Here is a 21,886-nt window from a genome sequence, read left to right as displayed (position 1 = left end):
GGAACTTGGTATAAGGTTGAAACAAGGACGTGTTTGTTGTTGTTGTTGTTGTTTGTTATTGTTGAGTCTTATTGTCGTCTTGTCTTGTGGTCATGGTTTGCATGCTTGTGTCTTTGTGTGTCTTGTCGTGTCAAGTCTGTTGGTGTGTCTTGAGTCTTATTCCTGGTTTTAAAGTTAGAGTTGTTTATGGCTATATTTATGTATTCCCAAGTCTCAAAATGGTTTTCCTATATTTATATGATTATGGTACTCAACGGGTGGGAGTGAGTTACTTAGCATTATTCGCTAACGGTTGTGATACCGCATGTTTTTCAGGTACTGATTAGTTGGCTCGTGAGCGGGCTAGTCAGAGCTGCGGTTCCTAGTTAGATGGTAGTTAGCTTTAGTTAGACGGCCTGTGAGCCATGCTTGTATTTGGATAATGATTATGATTTATACTTTGTTTAGTTAAGTTCTAGCTTGTGCATCTAGGTTCTCAAACTTAGATGTGGCATAGCACCACAACATTTATGTTTAGCTTCCGCCTATTTGGGATATTAATGATAGACTTGTCCTTATTTTATAAGCTTTAATGGTTTTAAATTATATCGAAAATCGGGGGTGTTACATCTTATGAGTCTTGAATCATGTTTAAAGTTTCAACTTTGTTCTTCGTTGGATTAATGTGAAGTCATTGATGTTCGTTTGAACCGTTATGTTTATCATATTGATGTGCATGTTAGTTATGATGTTGTTGATGCTAGTATGTTTTCGTTCATTCGTTCTCGATGAAGATTGGTAACTTGTATTCACCAATCATTGTAATCTTTGTATTGAAGCCTATTGTTATTGTGTCATTGTCTTGATTGTTCGATTCATGTCTCTCATTGAAGTATTACGATTAATCCTTTATTGTTATCTAGTACATATGTTGTACTCTATTGTTGATATTTGATTGGGCTATTGATTAGCCTCAATCCTCTATGTCAATGACTATGTGATTGTTATGAGATTGGTGGTAATGAGCTTTGCTCACTTGATTGGCGGTATACTATCATGTGATTAGTACTATATTATTATGATATTGTGTCTATGAGATCGGTGGCAAGCAGGCAGGGAGCAATGACTCTAGGAGGGATAAGGTTGGACTTGGTGTACAGGGTGGCACTTGGAGGTACAGGTTGGAACTGAAATAAGGTTGGAATGATGATATAAGGTTGGAACCGAGCATAAGATTGGAACATGTCATTGGTTGTCATCTTTGACTTCCATTGTTTATGCGTATGTTTGATGTTATCTCTTGATTGATTACTGAATGTTGTGTCCTGTTGATTATATGTTGATTTTGTCATTCTTATTGATCTATCGAGCAACTGTATGATGTTTCATCAATTGATTGAGAGTGATTCTGAGGAGTCTTATGTTGTCTCTATTCCTCGTTTTAAAAGACTATATATTATATATTCCTTGTCTCAAATGATTTTCTCTATAAAATATACCTATATGGTACTCAACGCGTAGTGGTGGGTTACTTAGCATTATTCGCTAACGGGTGCTACCCCTTATGTTTTACAGGTACAGAGTAGTCCCCTCAAGCGCGCTAGAAGATGGATTAGTTTAGCGTATCTCCCTTTTGTCCCTTAGCTAGTGGTGGAGGCCTGTGTGCCTATAGATTTGAACTTGTGAACTTGATGCTATGTTTTGGATGATTAAATATTTGTCTCCTAGTCTATGCATCTAGCTTTTAGTTAGATGTGGCGTGACACTTCCCGATTGACAAGTTTAGCTTCCGCACTTTTTATCTCTTGATGTTTAGATTTATCCTATTTCTAAGTTTAAATTGCTTAGTTTGTATCTTTAAAATCGGGGGTGTTATAAAGAGGCAATATGCAAAGCTTACCATTTGATGTAAGAGGCAACATGGAGCTTATCATATGATGTAAGAGGTAGGACTGTAAGACAGAATATACCATACAATATAAAAGACAACGCAAAGTGTACCATATATTTTTCTTACTTAGCATTCAGACACGTTGAAAAGCTAAAAATAAAGCCATAATGATAAAGTAATAATGAAAATAATAATTATCTTTTTAATTTTGTTTATAAATATGAAGCTTTATAGTGGAGTTACCTCCCGAACTGATCCTATCATTTTATAGGCTCCGGACAAGTGAAAAAAAAAAAAAAAAAAGACCTAATAATAGTTAACACAAATTTTTGTAACTAAATTTTAAATTCAATATATAAGTAAAAGTTACTAATCTCAACTAACTTAAAATAAAATTTAAAAATTTACAACAATTTACAAATATAAAACTAATCATGAAAGAAAATTTCTATGTGTTTTCCTATATGCAAAATCATCAATAACATCTTTACGGTTAATATTATCTAACATATCATTCTCAACACACAATATAGTCAAACCATTTAATCTTTATTGTGACATTGATGATCTTAGGTATGTGTTCAATAATTTTAATTTTGAAAAACTTATCTCCGCAAATGTTACACTCACATGTATAGTCAATAAAATTCTATAAGCAATAGAAAGATTATAAACTGTTGGATAGCAATCTGCAACTTCAACAAACTCAAGAATCTCAATCGCTGACATTAACTTGTCTAGCAAAGTCATTTCATTCATTTGTAGCGCTTTTAATTCAGAAACAAAAACAAAAATGATCATTCGACACATTGTTATGAGAAAATAATTACAAAATTATTACAACATTCTCTTAATTTATTATTATCTAATGACTTTAATGTTTTTGAATCATATAAGAATCCAAAAACATTTTCAAATGTCTGCTCAAATATAGTATTCAATAAAGCAATTGTCATATCCACAACAATTAGAAAATAATTAACTCTAAAGGACTCCTCATGTGATTGCATTTCCTCTTCATGATCATAATCGTCAATTTGTTTTTTTCCTAATAATGCAACGTTTAATTGGAAATGTAGCATCTATGTTCATCTCACATGCAATACTTTTTGCAGTATTTATACTCGAAGCAAATCCTTCATTTTTATGTTTCTCAAAAAATTTTCTTTACACCTTTAATTTGTTTTATGGTAGTTTCAATGCACATAGATTTCGATTGCAATCTTTTACTTACCATGTTAATAGCAAATAAAAATCCATACCAAATAATAATTCCAAGTAAAAATTCAAAACTTTCAAGTGCACTTCTCAATGGTGTGGCCTGTCATTCCGCAGAAGATGCATTTGGCTGAGCTCTTGTTATTCCCTCCAGATTGTGTCGTCCTCTTCCCATTCGGGAAGTTAATTGCAGCAACTATCTCTTCCCCATTGGCTTGTTCTGGATGAACTGCATTAGCATGAGTGAGACTCAGATTTCAAGTGCACTAACAAAACTATCGGAGAAGTAAATTTCATCAGTTTAGAAATGATCAATCGAGTTTTTTTCTCTGAAATATTCTCTCGCCAATTTTCGCGAGTTTTCTAGGGTTTCTTTGTGAACGACTCGCACGACTTGTCGACGGTGTCTACGGCCACTGCGAATGGCTAATCAGGAGTTAACGGACCAGTGTGCGAGCCTGACCTTAGCGGATGTGGAGGATGAAGAGCTGGCAATTCGTGTGCCCTACGAACCGAACACTGACGTTGCGGGGGAAGAGGGGTTTCATGCAGTAGGCAGGTTGCTCACAAACCGTGCTGTCCGGTTTGCTTATTTTCAAGATACTATGGCGGGGGTGTGGCAGGCGGCCATGGGTGTGAACATGCGTGAGCTTCAACCACGTAGGTTTCTTTTCCGGTTTTACCACGAGGCCAATCTCCTGCGTGTCTTGAGCGAGGGCCCTTGGGCGTATGAGCAGAGTTTGTTGGTGATGAAGAGGCTGGAGTTGGGGGAGGATCCGGAGACGGTACAGTTGGACCATGCTGAATTCTGGGTTCAAATACATGCTTTGCCTGTAGGTTTTCGTTCGGAGTCGGTGGTCAATGCGATTGGCTCGTTCTTGGGGAGGGTGGTAATGGCGGATGATAGGAATTTTGATGGGTCCATGAGGACGTATTATCGTGTACGGGTGTTGCTGGACATCACCAAGGCTCTCAAGAAGCACATGAAGTTGAAGCGGGATGCCGGGAGTTGGGCTATTATTGATTTCAGGTATGAGCGGTTGCCAACTTTTTGTTTCTTATGCGGGTTGGTTGGGCATGGGGACAGGCATTGTAGGCTTGCGTTGGAGCGTATTGACCCTAAGGCCGAGAAGCCTTGTGGCGCATGGTTACGGGCGTCATCACGCCGGGGTCCACCGTTGTTGAACATGGGTTGGATACCCCCTGAAACGGTTGCTGAGCGGAAATTGTGGAGATCGCCGGCCATGGGGGGAGGGGCTGTTTCCAGTGGTGTTGCCGGGAAGGTTTTGGGCAGTGGGGCGGAGTCGGGGGTGGGCAGTGGGGGGGTTTTGGGACATGGCAGTGGGGGTGGTTTGGGACATGGCAGTGGGGGTGTCTCGGGTTTGGGCAGTGGGGGTGCTTCGGTTTTGGGGGGTGTGGGGGTGGATGGGGTGGCTGGGGTTGAGGGTGTTGTGCCGGTGATTGTGGTGGGAGAATAGAAGAGACGGAGGGTGGAGGGGAATGGCGCTGTGGTGAGTGTGGGAGAGGGTGTGATGGATTGTGATGTGGCCTTGACAAAAAATGGATTGGGGGCGGGTCTTACGGAGCAAGCCCGCCGAGAATTATGAGTCTGATCTCTTGGAATTGCCGGGGGCTTGGCAACCAGTCGGCAATTCGTGTGTTAGCGGACCTTGTTCGCACTAAGAGGCCGAGTGTGGTTTTTTTTTATCGAGACTTTTGTTGGTAAGCAGCGGATGGAGGATGTGAGAGTACAGGTGGGGTTTGATTGTGTATTTACTGTGGAGGCGGATGGTCGGAGTGGGGGTTTAGCGATGTTATGGATGAATACTGTGGATTTGACAATAACGGGATACTCGGCGAATTATATTGATTGTGAGTTACGATTGGATGTTGGTGCCCCCTCGTGACGTTTTACTGGTTTTTATGGGTTCCCACAGCGACACCGTAGGCGGGAGGCTTGGCAGTTGTTGCGTACATTGTCATCACGGTCGACTCTACCGTGGGTGGTGATGGGGGATTATAATGATCTACTAGATCAGTCTGAGAAGAGGGGACGGGCCCCGCATCCGCCTTGGTTGATAAACGGGTTTAGGGAGGCTATTACGGACTGTGATTTGCTGGATTTTCCTTTTGATGGGCCACAGTTTACTTGGGTTAAATCACGGGGCACGAGTGGTATGATTGAGGAGAAGTTGGACCGAATTTTAGCGAATGAGGAGTGGTTAAATCAGTTTCAGGGCGCACGGGCACAGTCTCTGGTCGTCCCTTACAGTGACCATTTGCCCCTGGTTCTTACACCGGTTATTCTCCCACGGGTCCGGAAGCGAGCCAGGTTTTGTTTTGATAATTTGTGGCTTCGGGAAGACTCATGTAGAGAGATTGTGACACAAAGTTGGGACAGGACGGTGGGCCTGGATACATTAGCAAGGGTGGAGGCACGTGCACTTGATTTGAGGAGGTGGGGGCAGAATTATAATAGAGATTTTCAGCGGAAGATTGAGTTTAACAAGCAGCGCTTGGTATGGTTGAGAGGGCGTCGGGATGAGCCCGGGGTGAGAGAATATGATGCAGTGGAAAGAGAGTTGCTCTTCTTGTTGGAGCAACAACATTATTTCTGGAAGCAGCGGGCTAAGGAGTTTTGGTACCAAGGTGGGGATGTTAATAGCAGGTTTTTTCACAATTCTGTGAAAGCTAGACGCCGACGTAATACAATCAGACGTCTCCAGGATGAGAATGGGAATTGGGTGGAGGATTCAGAGGGGTTGGATAATGTAATGTTGAATTATTATACTGGACTGTTTACCCCGGACTATGGAGAGATGCAGGAGGTTATTGATGCAATTCCTGCGAAGGTAACTGAGGTTGATAATGCCATGCTGTTGCGCCCGTTGAGTATGGAAGAGGTGCGTGCTGCGGTGTTCCAGATGCATCCGGATAAGTCTCCGGGTCCTGATGGCTTTGGACCGGGGTTTTTCCAATATTTCTGGGATATTGTAGGGGGGGCGGTAACGGCTTTTTGTAGAAGTTTCTTGGAGACGGCCAAGCTCCCGCGTGGGGCTAATGATACCCTTGTTGTTTTGATTCCAAAGAAGGCCAGGCCGGAGACTATGAAAGATTTACGCCCAATTGCTTTGTGTAACGTCATCTATAAGGTGGCGGCGAAGGTATGTGCAAACCGTCTAAAGCCCATGTTGCATAAGTTAATATCATGTGCTCAAAGTGCCTTTGTCCCCGGGCGTTTAATTACTGACAATATCATGCTTGCCTATGAGGTCCACCACTTTTTGAAACGTAAGACCCAGGGACGTGAGGGGGTGGTTGCGTTAAAGCTTGACATGTCGAAGGCCTATGATCGGGTGGAGTGGGAGTTTCTTCGGGCAGTGCTGTTTAAGATGGGGTTTGGTGGTGGTTGGGTTGATATATTGCTTGAAACAGTAACCTCAGTTCGGTATCACATCTTACATGATCAGCGGCATTTGGGGCCAGTTTTACCAGGAAGGGGTCTTCGACAGGGGGACCCGCTTTCCCCGTATCTGTTCCTATTTGTGGCTGAGGGATTGAGTGCGATGATCGAGAGAAGCATGTCTGCGGGCCGTTTGCATGGGGTTTCGGTCGCTAGGGGGGTTCCATCCATCTCTCATCTCCTTTTCGCAGATGATTCCTTCCTCTTTTTACGGGCTAATGAGGCCGAAAGCATACAAATGAGGTATGTACTTGATACTTACGCCACAGCTTCTGGTCAACATATTAATTATGACAAATCAGCTGCATGTTTTAGTGCTAATGTCCCACAGAACAAAAGGAATGAGGTTGTTGATATTCTCGGTGTGGAGGAGGGTGATACGAGTGGGAAGTACTTGGGGTTGCCATCCCTAGTGGGGAGGAGGAAGAAGGCTATTCTGGGTTTCCTGAAGGACCGTATACTCACCAGGGTCCGTTCTTGGAATGCCAAGTTCTTGTCTAGAGCTGGGAGGGAGGTGCTTTTGAAGAATGTTTTGCAGGCTATGGCTGCTTATGCAATGATGGTGTTTTTGCTCCCCTTGGGCCTATGTCGGGAAGTGGAGGTAATTCTGAATCAATACTGGTGGACTGGCAGTGTGGGTAGTAGTCGTGGGATCAGATGGCGTTCGTGGGAGGGTCTGTCAAGGCCCAAAGCATGTGGCGGGATGGGCTTTCGCCGTCTACATGAGATGAATAAGGCGTTACTGGGAAAACAGGCGTGGAGGTTAGTAACGAACCCTACAAGTCTAGTGGCCCGTGTGTTTAAAGCTCGGTACTACCCTGATTGTGACTTCTTTGATGCTAGGGAGGGCAGCAACCCATCCTATGTTTGGCGGGGTATGCTGGAGGTAAAGGGCTGTCTGGAGGAGGGCTGTAGGAGGGTCATTGACGATGGCAAAGGTACTGTAATTGGCAGGGATCCGTGGCTTCCTGTGGATAGCAGCCCGTATGTGGAAACGGAGCTGCATCAGACGGTTTATGAGGCGCCGGTGGCCTCCTTGATGGATTTGAATGGTAATGGATGGGATGTGGAATGTGTGAAAGATATTTTTAATACCCGCGATGCTAATATAATCTTGAATATTCCTGTCAGTAATCGGAGGCCTCATGATTAGTGGTTTTGGAAATGGGAGCAGAAGGGAGTTTATTCGGTCAAGTCATGTTATAAGCAGCTTACGAGGGAAGCTGCGAGTGACCGCCCATGGGCAAGTATTTGGAACTTGCAGGTCCCACCTAAGGTGAAGAGTTTTTGTTGGCAGTTAGCATCCCACTATCTTCCCACACGTGATATTTTGTTAACTAAGAGTGTTGCATGTTTGGTGGATTGCCATATGTGCAGGCAGGTTCAGGAGTCGGCAATGCATCTTTTTGTCCAGTGTGGGGAGGCAGTTCGGCTATGGAACTGGTTGGGGATGCCGCATGTGTGCAGCTATGATGGTAATCATCTGGGTGACTGGTTCTTTTGGGCTCTAGGCACTTTAGATTTGATTGCTAAGCCTAGGTTTGTGATGGCTTGTTGGGGTGTGTGGTGCAGTAGGAATGAGAGTGTTTGGAGGGGTGCAGGTTTTGATTTATCTACTATGCTGCATAGGTCTATGGCGTTTCTGGAATGTTGGAGAGATGCTAATGAAAAACTTCTGGATGGTGCTGGCCACAGAAACACACTTGCCGTGACCACATGGTCAAGACCAGCGCGGGGAAGGCTCAAGCTTAATACTGATGCTGCGTTAAGGGAGGCGGATAATGCTATGGGGTTCGGATGGGTCTTGCGGGATGATGGTGGTAATTTCCTTGCTGCTAAGAATGTCAGAGTACCCGGGCTGTATACGGTTAGGGAGGCGGAGGTGCTTTCTATACGGGAGGCGTTGAGTTGGCTGAAGGGTACTGGTCTGGGTGCTGTAGATGTGGAAACAGATTGTATGATTGTTTTTAATGCTTTGACTTCGGATTCTTTTGTTTCTGTTTTTGGCTACTTAGTTGATGATGTAAAGAGCTTGGCATATGAGATTGAGGATGTGCGGTTCTGTCATGTTAAGCGATCTGCGAATTGTGCTGCTCACACTGTTGCTGGGGAGGCCTTTTCTGTGTCAGGTTGCGGAGAGTGGTGGGATGACCCACCTGCTTTCCTTGTTGACATTCTTGATTCTGATTTAATGAATTAATCTTTCTCTTTCAAAAAAAAAAAACAAAACTATCTACTTCACTATTTGATTTGACATCATCACAAGATTCAAATAATTATAACAAAGCTAACCTTATTTGAAAAGCTTAAAATCTAATAGATTTGACACTTTTTATTCAACCATCCCAACAAGTATTGCATAAAGATTTCAGTATTTCACCGTTAAGTTTGAAACATTATCAACTAACACTTTCCATCTTTTAGGAGAACTTGAAAATAAAACATACATGTGTTGTATTACTCCAAAAAATGAAATTGTTTTAGTACAAGAATGTGTCATATCACTAACAGTAGAGGTTTAAAACGGGCAAACTTGAATCGGCTCGGTCTAGCCCACCATATGCCCATTTATTTTTGGACCGAGTCGTGCCGGTCTGATTAGATTTTGAGTCGGGCTTGATTTGGTCCAAAAAAAAAAAAAAATTAAAGTTCAATTTGGTCCATGGCCTGAAAATTTAAAAAATTAAAAAGTATATATCAATTCATTTAAGTTATATTTTCTTTTCAAATTAGTTTTACATGTTACATATTTATTTTCAAATATTTAACTTAAGAATTATTACAAGAAAATTATGAAATGAATAATCAATAATGTAATAAATTAATAAAGATAAGTTTACATATTGCAACTACGAGTAACTTTTCAATTTGAAACAAATCAAAATATTTTAAGATTGTAATTACTAATTAATTAGTATGGTACTTAAATAGTAAATACGTAATAATTTAATAGGCATAAATTCAATTTCATAATCTCTAATGTTATAATCCCATGTGCCATTAGTCTTTTATTTAAATTAGTATTTGTCCCGTGCGATGCACGGAAAATATGTTATAAAAATATACCCTATATGAGGTTTATTCATATATAAAATTTTTGTTATTTAATAATTATTATGTGTGAATTCTTATGATAAAATTATGAACATAAATATATTTACAATTAAAATAATATTTAAGCCGTGTGATTAATACAAATCTTAAACTATATTAAAAATTTAGTACATAGTATTTAATATTACAAATTTTTAAGAACTTAGTAAACTACAATAGTAATTGAATTACAATTTTAGAGTCACCACGGATCAAAATTTTTAGACCTTTGAGATTTCTAACTCTAGATGTAGCAACGTACAATTGACCTTTAAAGACCAAAATCACAATCTTAGTTCGAACATTGATTTTTTCTTCCAAATACTATCAAATTTAAGTGTGTAATCAATAAAAGATGATAACTAATAATTCGAGAATATAATCTTAATGTTACTAAGCCTACTTCATGTCAATTAAGTTGGAGAGTGTTGTTGGATAGTATCCGATGAATCCACGAATAACGCATCTTTGTCTCCGTAGTCCTCAATATGCACATCAACAATCTTAAATATTAGGCCGCCTAGCTATGCCATATATTATTTTCAAACTTATGAACTTTGGGGTTGCATGAAATAAAAAGTATATTTTAAATTACTAAGGGTACATTATATATGTATGTAAGGTACTTTCAATATAAAAAATAATGTATTTTTAATATATTAAAAATGTATTTGATATTCATGATCCCTACAATTATGTGGACCATCGTTCACACAATAATTTGCCAGTAGAAATTAAAATATAAATAAATAAATAAATAAATAAATAAATAAATAAATATATATATATATATATATATATATATATATATATATATATATATATATATATATTAGAAACTGTCAGTGGAAATTATTATCATTATTATTATTATTGCAATTATTATTATTATTATTATTATTATTATTATTATTATTATTGTTATTGTTATTATAATTAACAATATTATTATGGTCTTGTGAAAATTAAATGTTGATGATCACCATTTAATTTTCACAAGACCATATGGCTTTATTATATATAGGATTATATATGCATATTATATATTTTAGAAAATGTATGGGCCAACATGCCAAACTGTGCCAGCCCGGTGCATGTGCTTAAAAATAAAGCCCGACCCTATCCGTAGTAGAATATAGGCTAGTCATAGTCCGCCCATTGTAGCAAATGGATCGGGCTAGCTCATCTGTATATGTTTGACACCTCTAATTAACAGTAAGATTAAGATTATGACAAACACATGGCATATACAACGCTCTCGGATTTATTTAAAGTAATTATTTTTGAACGCTCTTGGTGTTGTCCTTTTATATTAGAACCACTATCATAACCTTAACCCCTCACATCATCAATTTTAAGGTCCGTACTACTAAACACATTTGTTCTTGATGACTCACATCTGGAGTACAACCAAGAATTATAGAAAAATATGTAGCCTCTTTAATAATGTTTGTGATAGAACTTTTAACACTTTGGGTCAAAATAAAAATGAACTCATTTTGAATTTGTGACCAAGATAATGATGTTAATTTCATGATTTTGAATACGTCTAATATTATTTTGCATTATTACATCAAATTCTGCAATCATCTCAATCAACCCCAAAAAATTGTAATTATTATCATAATAAAATTTTTCATTAGACCTCGAAAAGCCAAATTATGTTTTGCATAGCAAGACATTTTACAACTAAAACTATGCATAGTCAAAATTGTTTCCAATGTTCTTTTTCTTTTAAAATTTCATATTGTAAATCTTTATCAATAATTTGATTATTACTTAAGCCATGTTTGGTAAAATAGTTAGCTTATCAGTCAATTTTGGCTTATTTAACCACTATTAATTGTTTGACTTGGTTAAAAAATCAATATAAGTATTTGATTAATTAGCTTTTTGTAACTCCAAAATGCTAAAATTCAAAAAGATGCTTAAAGCAACTTTTTCAATTAGCTTTTTGAGAAAAAAAATTATGTCAAATAGCTATCAGCTAACAACTAATTTATCAAACACATTTATCAACTAGTTATACCCTCTAATTAACACAATCAGCTAACAACTAACAACCATTTACTAAACAGGGCCTTAATCTTATTTTTAGGTCATTCTAATTTGTCATATTAGTCATATGTTCAATGTTATTCTCATGTTGTTTGAGTATCTCACTAGGATGCTTCCAATCCGTAAATCCTTCATTTGCTAAAGCACTTGTATTATTATTATTATTATTATTATTATTATTATTATTATTATTATTAAATTAACTTCACTAGTTTATCCATCACTCAACTTTTTCATCTAGTATAATAAGCATTTAAAAATGCCTAGATGTATTATCTAAAGAAAACACAATATTTAATTCTCTTAAAGATCCCTTTTCAACCAAATATCTCTTGATTTATTATTCAAGATTAGACCAATTTCTAGGATCATAAATATCAAAATAAGGGACAAATTATTTATCATTATCAACCAATATATTTTCAACATTGTGGTCATTTGATAGATTACCATGTTCACTCAAAGGACTATTATTTGGTGTATTATCATGTTCAGTCAAATTACACATATCCTCATTAATATAATCTTGATTATTCAAAGTTTCATTAGATTGACCAAAATTATCTACACTTAGGATGTGTTTGGTTCATGAGTTTACATACTAGAAATGAGAATCAAAATCATAATTAGTGGTTGGTTGACAACTTATTAAAAGACAACTATGAGATTTGATTACCTCTTCAATTAAAAATTCATCCCCTTATTAAAAAAAGTTTCATTCCGTCTTATTGGTAATATAATTTTTAAGTTTGGTTTAATGTTCTTAGATTTTTTTATTTTATTTTATTTTGTTCATATTGATGCTTTGAATATCATTATATTAAGATCAATTGCTTTGATTTTTATTTTGTATTAAACTTTTATTCTCGGGTCATACATAACCAAACATCAATATTTGATAATCATTCCAATTTCATCCTACTACCAAACATACATGCAAAATACCTTTACCAAAACTCATACCATTACCAAGTATTTGATTCCCATTGCGATTCCGATTCCAATTTTCATGTGCGAACCAAACACACCCTTAGTCTCAATCGAGTCAGGGTTCTTTCTCAGCCAAATGTGCCTATAATACTATTATAGGGAACCTGGAGAAGGAGTAGGATGTGGAAGCTAAAATTCATTGAAAGAGTCTTAAGTGTTCATCTGGATTATCGCAAAGGATAGCCTCCTCACAAACTTGGAACGAGTAAAGAGTGGGTGGCGAATGAGAGGAGCTGCCTGAGATGTAAAGAAGGGATGAGACCATGCCACATATATATGTCCATATGTCCCATGAGTGCTATTTATATAAATAAATAAATTATATAATAAAAAAAAACATTATTAAAGAAAATAAGCAAAAAAGAATTTCCAATTTGACCAATAAATATTAAACATGATAATGCAAGACTTGATGTTTCATTTCCAATACAGAATTGAGCCAGTTCCTTGATCACTCTACCGAATCACATATGGCTACAATTCAGTGCTGAGATACATCAAAATTGCAGCATGACAAGGGATATTCTTCCCAGCTACATCCTCTCTTCAACAGTTCAACTAAAGGCATTCAATGATTCAAATTCAGCGCTGCATACCCTGACATTAGCACTTTTTTTTTTACAACAAAGGAAGGGAGGACCCCGGGAACAAAAACAACAACATTTCATGTTTATCATCAACACATAAGAAACACACAGCTTTGCAGTCTTGCCACTGTGAGGAACACATTTACACATGTATACAAATAACGCACAATATTGTTTTGTTTTGTTTTTCTCCTATCGTCAAGTGCTTACCAATTTGGAATAAAAGATATCACATGTACACGTTCAACCATTACACATCATCTGCATGTGGGTGATCAGAAGAGTTAATTAATAGCTTCTTTCTTACCGCTTCAGCATCAGCATCAGCATCAGCATCATCAGAAGTAACCGTCTTTCTGGAAGGATAGAGCACATAATGTTGCACAATGAACAGAATGTCAAAAAATACCGATACCTGTAATGTGCATTTGGAAAAAAATATCAAGGATCAAGGGCTTGCAATAAAATGTAGCATTCGAGGTTTTAAAATTGTGGAATCAACTAACTCGATATATAAATGATTAGTTCAGTAAAAAACTTAGCTAAAAGAGAGCATTCATACCAGAGACAATAAAGTCTTTCCTATATTTCCATAGAAATTCACCCAAGAATCTGAAAAGAAAAGAAAGAAAGAGGTGATTACGACATTCCCCAGTCTCCACCTAAAGCATATATTAATAACATTAATAGTTTAAAATTGGGAACATAAGACATACTTTGATCTATAGACTGCACAGCCATCTGCCCATAATTTGTAAGACCTCCTAGTAAATCAAGTAAAATGTTGCCAATACTCCATCCAACAGTGCTCTTTCGTTGAAAATTCATGACTGCCTAGAGATTTATAAAAGGTAAAACACACAAATAGTTTATTAGTGCAAAGACTACATACATACAAAGCAGTTGGTTCAATTGAGTGTTGCTATAACCTGGGGAATGTACTTGATGACTGTCATGGCAACCTGCAAGATGCTGTAGATACAGTTCCAATTTAAACACAAACTCATCAGCACTCATAAAATACATCCTTCTTGTCTATTAAAATATAATGATAACAGAAAAAGTAAAGATCCTAATACAAGGATTTCCCTTCAAATGCATCCAAAGAAAAGGTACCTGTCTCCAGAAACAAGAAAGCCCCTCACCTAAGAAATTCTAGAATAGTAATGGAGAAAGCACTCATGTTCTGATGTTATGCATCTTGCTCTACAATATCCAGAAAGTCACTATAGAGTCACCTTAAGTTTGAACCCCAAACCTAAGGGCCCCTCAACGCCCTGCCCTGGGTTGGATGAGAGGATGTAAATCGTGAGATATGCCTCAGCGACACAGGGTCTGAGTGCTTGCTTTTTGCCCAAAGGCTGAGAGCCTCTCCCAATGAGGATTCAAACCCGGGTATTTGCTAGGTCACTACACCCACACTCAACCATTCGACCACTAAGTTATGCCCCGGGGGCCACTATAGAGTCACCTTGTTTTGCATACTGATGATACTCATGTGTAAGCATGCAAACATATATATAGATAATTACAGAGATTGAAAGTACTGTATGTCATGAGAAAAGTCGCCCCCCGCCCACCCATTCATTAAATCATTACACCAATCAGTGACTTCTTTTACGGAAGGAAATGAATGTCAAGCAGTACTTTTGGTATGAAGCAGAGGTTTCCTTACTTGAAGCAAGACACCAGCCATAACCAACTATGTTTGGGTATAGCAATGAACACACAAACAGCAATGGCCAACCATGCAACCGACACAATTGCAGTGCAACTTTTTGAGACCTTCTGGTTTCCCCTCTGTAAATTGACAACCCACAAAAATATTTACACAATTGTACTTACCAACTCTACAACAGCTCAATTTAAACACACAAATAATCTGAAATCTAACTTCAGAAGGTATCAAATATATGATCTAGGTTAGAATATCTCAACCAAAGTTATTATACTAAAATATCAAACAAATACTAACATCATAGATCACGATTTGATACAAGGTTATTGCCGTCAAAAGAACAGCATGTACAGAGAAAGCAACATCGTTAGCAGCTACAGGTATCATCTGCATATAAGAAATCCCCAAATTATCAATCCAATATCTTAGTATAGAAGGAGAAATGACTCATACGCTGACAAAAATAATTAATTACGCAGAAATTACAAAAAAAAATAAAAAGGTAACCTCATCAAGGCCATATTTCTGACGGTACTGCCTCTGAACAGCAGAGCCGAAGAAGAGTGAAGCGTTGTAGATGAGATAGGAGGTGTGCTTGGTCAAATTCATCACCACGAAATCGAAATTCAATCCTATCACACTGCGCCAAAACCTTTTCTAATTAAGAAGAAGAAGAAGAAGAAGAAGAAGAAGAAGAAGAAGAAGGAGAAGAAGAAGAAGAAAGTGAAAGAGAGAGGGAGAGAAATTGGGAAACCTTTTCCGGCGAAAGTTGAGGATGACCTGAGGATAGAAACTGATAGACCACGACACAAACGCAACCCATCCCAATACGTTGTACAGAACCTCCAGCGGAGTTGAGTTCCAAGACGCCATTACAGAAAACCTTTGAACCGAAATTGACAAAAAGAAATATTTTCAATTCAATTTCGGAATCTCACCTTCTTGGTTGCCTGCGCGGTGAACGTTTATATATAGTATGGGCGCTCATGCGCTATCCTTAAGACCGCAATACGGAATATCGGACTTCAACTAACCCGCATTTTTAGGATGGGGGATAAAGTGATAAATTTTTTTTGGTTCTGTAGCTTTATTAATTAATTTCTTAAAAGGGACACTCATAGTCATAATATTCATGCCATATCAATTATCAGCATCCTACCCAGAAGATAAGAACGGTTTGATAGCATTGCTAATCTGGACATGAATCTGGTCGAGTTAACGTCCACATTCGATTCGCTTTCTCACCTTGCAATGTGAATCTGTGTTGAAAATACACAAATGTTCACAATTTTGTAAAATGTAAATTGTGAACATTTAGTATGTAAATTGTAAACATTAAGTATATAAATTGTGTATGTAAATTGTGAACATTCAATATATAAATTGTGAACATTCAGTATGTGAATTGTGTATTTTGCAAGGTGGACTCGGGTCCATGGTATAACTATTGATATCATGAACATGATTGACCTTGCAAGATGGATTATTGACATAAGATTTATTTTGGTATATTAAATGTTCATTTAATGTACTACAAATATACTACCAAAAAAAAAAAAAATTAACTTTCAATACATTAAAAATAAAAATTCAATATACTAAAAATAAACTTAATATTTATTTGTAGTTCACATTGCAATGTCGATCATGGTCCATAGTATAATTTGCCATTAATTAGGACTTTAGGAGTATAAACCAATTGTTATATTATCGAGCTATGGTCCATCTTGCATGGTGGAGGTTAGGAACATTTGTAATTTAGATTTTGATGATATCAAAAGTTAGGAATTTTAGTCCTCTATTTATTTTGTTGTTTAGACTTAGTTATATCCGCTAAAATTCGAATAGTAACTCGAAAAGTCACATTTCAAAAAGTCAAAATAATTCCGAATGATAACTCAAAAGGTTAGTCTCAACAAAGTTCGAATGGTTATCTTTCGAAAGAGCTTGAAAATGAAGACCTCTAAGAGTTGAAGATTGAAGAGTCCAAGATGAAGATTCGAAGAGTAGAAGACTACAAGACCAAAAGGTTGTAAAGGTCGAATGGTGGAAGGGCCTACATTTCGATGTAAAAGGTGGAACGAATGGTAAGGACAACCATTCCTATTCGAGAGGTAGTAGAGTGTTAAGGTTCGAAACGTTAACTTGAATAGTGACAGTTAACCATTCGAAAAGAATTGCTCAAGATATTCTCAGAGTCAACAATTCTAAACCTTAAAAACACATACTAGTGAATGTGACCAAGACAAAGAGAGTCCTAGGTTCACATCTCAATGAAGATTTTCCTTAAAAAGCCAAGACATTTTGTATAGAACAAAAAAGATATGTTTAGCGCAAAATAAATCTTAAACGGCTAGAAAATTTGACAAGTCTACCTAACTTCGGATTACCCATTGGTCAATAGACGTTTGAAATGAGTTCCCCTCCCACAGACACACTTCTAAAACGCCTATAAATACCCTCTTAAAAGACCGAAGAAGGTGTTGGTCTTTCAAGTGAAAATTATTAAGTGTTTAAAGCATTCAAAAGCTCAATATTATGTGACCATTTTAGAGAGATAATCAATTAAGTTCATCTTTCAAAGTCAAGCTTTCTTGTTGGACATAGAAGAATCAATTTTCTTCAAAACATGTATCTCTACTCGGTAGAAGTAGAAAAAGGTAGAGTAAACTCGGTTGAGTTGAAAAACTTGTGGAGTTCAAGGTCGACTTTGTGTTCAAGGCTCGAACGTCCATTTTGTACTAACGGATTAGTGCAAATCTCCTTTGGAGTTTAAAGGAGAAGAGTGGAGTAGGCTAAGTTGGCCAAACCACACACACACACACACTCTCTCTCTCTCTCTCCCTCCTTTCCCCAAAACGATGCTCAGATTATGTATTTGTGGTTAACATATTATATGGAGTATATTTTCAGTTAATAAATTATTTACATATTACAATTAACATATTATGTACATGTAAGTAACATATTCCCTATTACATATCTACAGTTAATACATTATGTATTTATTACAATTAACATATTTTAGAACATTATATGTACATAATATGCTAATTGAAGGTACATAATATATATGTTAATTGCAAATATATAATCTGAATATCATTTGTACCATGTTCACAATGTAAGATGGATCATTGTCCATGACATAATTTGCTAGTATGAAGACAATTACGCCTGTTTGACTCGCTAAAAATAATTTATGAGAAGGTATTGAATTTAAATTTCATAAAAAAAAAAAAACTTAGAATATTAATTTTATTATTTGGTTGGTAAAAAATATGTTGTTGAAAACAATTAGTGTAAAGACTCAAATGACCCTACATAATAAAGATATGTGATGGTAATAAAGAAATTCATCATATTGTATTTATTTTTTCAAAAGGTGTAAAAAATAAAATATCAACGGAGAATAATAAGGATATTGTATTTATTTTTTCAAAAGGTGTAAAAAATAAAATATCAACGGAGAATAATAAGGATTTTATTTTTTTTAAATGTGAGGAATTCATTTCATTGGAATAAATTCTCCATCAACCAACAAACACATTAGGGAATCTAAACCCTTTTTAAAAATCATATTAAGGTTAATGAGAAAAAAAAAAAATTCCTCTGAATTATATATTCATTCTTTAAATTATTTGTGCATTCATATTCACTCACTCAATTATCACTAAAGGCGCGCAATATTTTACTCTTGTACCGTTAACTCTTTTCCAAATCCGTTAAAATGGGCAAATTATATTATGCACCGCGGTGCATAATTGATTATACATCGCGCGTTTTTTTTTAAATGAAAATAAACAGTGTTAGTTTCTGCCGTTTCGCACCCTTTTGCAAAAAGTAACTCTGTTATTCAGTGTCATTTTGTATACACTGCAGTTTCAGTTTAACACAACTACAGTATCATTTCGATATAACTATAGTTTCATTCGATATTTATAGACTCAAATATGTGAAAATGTTATTTAATTTTATTTTATATACACTATAGTTTCATTAAGACACAACTACATGATCATTTTAATATAATTACAGCTTCATTGTACAATATACACTCAAATATGTGAAATGTTATTCAGTTTCATTTTATATACAGTGCAGTTTCATTTCACTATAACTACAGTATCATTTTGATATAACTGCAGTGTCGGTTTAGATATACTATAATGTCAGTTGGTGTTTAATACACCAAACAAGCGGACTCCGTTAACTCTAACGGCGGACCGTTTCTTTACTTAAAGAAACGGCGCCGTTTTTTACCGCGATGCACGTGCACCGCGGTCTATAATATAACGGCTGGTTAAAATGATTGTAAAATTAAAATTTCAAATTTGAATATTGACAACTTGATGGTATTAAATGGGCTGATGATATTAATTTTTGTTCTTTAATTGAAGCAAACTTGGAGTGTAATTAAGCCAGCTGCATATTTGACTGGAATATATCTTCAATTAATTAGCATTTTAATTAAGCTATTTAAGTCTAAGAAATCAATCAATCAATTAATTAATGAGGGCTATATCATTTGCCTAATTATTAATTAATACAATATTTTATTAAGCAAGGTGGCTTAAGAGTTAATTAAGTTGGCCAAGTGATCATGTGTTCGCAAATTATGCCGTGCAACCATGGTGCACACGGTTGCAAAATGGTGTTGTTTTGATTAAAAATTACGCGTTCAACTTTTTTTTTTTAAATATTTTTGGTTGTCGTTAATAGTGTTATGCTGTGCATAATTTGAAATATATATCTAGAATAAATGAACTATATATCCAAAATGAATTAACTATATATGCAGAATGAATGAATTATATATTCAGAATCGATAAGGTCAATTATGAATGTGTAATTATTAATTTTGGAATGTACTACTGTCAAATTATGAATATATAGTTATGTGATTCTGGATATATAGTTATGTAATTCTGGATATATAGTTATGAAGTTATGGATATATCCTACTGTTTGAATACGAAAGGAAACCGTCTAACGCCGTTAACGGCAATCCGAACAGATTTTTTTTTTAAAAATGGAACGACGTCGTTTTGCAACCGTGTGCACCATGCATGGTGCACATGGTTGCACAGCATAACGATTGTCATGTGTTCTGCAAATAATTCAGGGCCGGATTTTAGGCTGTGCAAGCTGGGCTACCGTACACGGCCCCCAAATTTTAGAGGGCCCCCAAATTTTAGAGGGTCCAATATTTAATTTTTACCTAACTAGTTTTGAAATAAAAACTAAAAGTTTTCAATTAAACTTAAAATGTTTCGTGGAGAAATGGTAGAAACATGTGCTTATATATTGCATTTCAACTTAGAGGTCAGAGGTTTAAAATTTGAGTGCTGCTCCAACCTTAAACATTTCCCTTTTTTTTTTTTAAATCTTTTTTGCATTGCGAGTTGCGCACACTATTATTATTATCGTTATAATTGTAATTTATTCCATAATATGTTTTTTGTTTTTTTTTTTAAAATCCTTTTGCATTGCGAGTTTGCACACACAACAACAACAACAACAACAACAATAATAATAATAATAATAATAATAATAATTATTATTATTATTATTATTATTATTATTATTATTATTATTGTAATTTATTCCATAATATTTTTTTTCGTTTTTTTTTCTCATTTTTTTAATCCTTTTGCATTGCGAATTTGCGCACACTATTATTATTATTATTATTATTATTATTATTATTATTATTATTATTATTATTATTTCATAATATGTTTTTTTGTTTTTTTCTTTGTGCACAACAACATTTTACCACCTTATTAATAGAAAAAAAAATATGATATTGATTTTAAAGATTGTGATTTTGATAGGACATCATTTATTTTAACAGAACGGGACCACAAAAATCTAAAAATCAGTACAAATTCATTTCAAATGAAATTGCATATGATTACTTTTAAGTTACAAGCCTCTAGAAATAAGGTTTCTTGCATGCTCGTGGGGAGAGAAGGTTGTTCTTTAGAGCAGCGGTGTGGTTGCTGAGGTTAATTTGGCATATGTGGCTAGTAATGGTTAGCTTTTGTTATAACTATATCATTATGTGGACATTATTATAACAGTTTGTAACAATTCTTGTATTTATGTCCTCGTTATATCTTTCGTTACGTTTGTACAATATATATAGTTGTGTTGTTGTATAATAGAACACAAATGAATGAATAAGAGTTTTCCCTTTTTCCCTTTTATCTCTATCCTGTTTTTCTTTTTTAACACGTTATAAATTCATGTTTGATGCATGTATTTGTAATAGATAAATCCTCTTTTATATTTAGATCACCACGCGATTGAAAGGAGTTGCATACAATTAATTTAGAAATAAGATAACATCAATAATTCTTTACGTTCAAGCTAAGTCAAATTATTCATTAGAACTCACCAATCGGTAATGCAATCATTAGTTAGAATTTTAGTTTAGAAGAGGTTTTAATTAGAGTACATATTGTTGAGCCTTCCAAAGTATATGGTGGAGCCTTTCAAAGCACATTGTTGAGCCTTCTAGAGCACATTGTTGCGCTTATGAGAGGTGGCAAACTTCTTCTCTTTTTTTTCTGTTTTTTTTTTTTAAAGATAAGTTAATCTTGATTAATAATTACTAATTTGAGTTTAATCTTATTTGTGTTGGGTGATAAGGTTGAAAAATCCCAAAAATAATAATCCTACGAAAAGATTAATATTATATGGGAAAATAGAAAATCTGGGAAGGAAAAGGTGGAGTGTTTGGATATAGGTTTAGCACGAGTTCGAACACGAAGTTCTTTTCCTTAAAACCTTATTTGTTACCTCCCACAAATGCTAGGAGCGTTGTAGCCTAGGTTTCCCAGGATAAAACGTGCTACGATTCCTTGTTTAAGCACCTAAACAAGGAACCCGGCAAACAAAGCAAAGCAGTGAACACAAGTTGG

At 35.9% G+C, this 21,886-nt stretch overlaps 1 protein-coding gene across 2 annotated transcripts; it reads right to left on the bottom strand.

The window, feature by feature from the left end:
• Positions 1 to 13,049: 13,049 nt before the first annotated feature.
• Positions 13,050 to 15,958, bottom strand: LOC109157961 (cystinosin homolog). Of its 2 annotated transcripts, XM_019305761.1 has the most exons (9): positions 15,712 to 15,958; positions 15,465 to 15,597; positions 15,255 to 15,344; positions 14,955 to 15,079; positions 14,209 to 14,251; positions 13,996 to 14,113; positions 13,842 to 13,891; positions 13,587 to 13,694; positions 13,050 to 13,289 (listed from the first exon to the last, which is right to left on the bottom strand). In XM_019305761.1, exons 1-9 carry the CDS (start codon positions 15,828 to 15,830, stop codon positions 13,275 to 13,277), a joined length of 801 nt encoding a protein of 266 aa, XP_019161306.1. In that variant the 5' UTR covers positions 15,831 to 15,958; the 3' UTR covers positions 13,050 to 13,274. The 2 variants fall into 2 exon arrangements, with proteins under 2 accessions (XP_019161306.1, XP_019161305.1); XM_019305760.1 differs by having other exon boundaries at positions 13,050 to 13,694; positions 15,712 to 15,956.
• Between the last annotated feature and the right edge of the window lie 5,928 nt (positions 15,959 to 21,886).

Source organism: Ipomoea nil, unplaced genomic scaffold (assembly GCF_001879475.1).
Source record: "Ipomoea nil cultivar Tokyo-kokei standard unplaced genomic scaffold, Asagao_1.1 scaffold2805, whole genome shotgun sequence".
In the NCBI taxonomy this organism is placed as follows: domain Eukaryota; kingdom Viridiplantae; phylum Streptophyta; class Magnoliopsida; order Solanales; family Convolvulaceae; genus Ipomoea; species Ipomoea nil.
The sequence above is the reverse complement of the archived record's forward strand: the minus strand, read 5'-3'. Positions and strand labels throughout refer to the sequence as shown.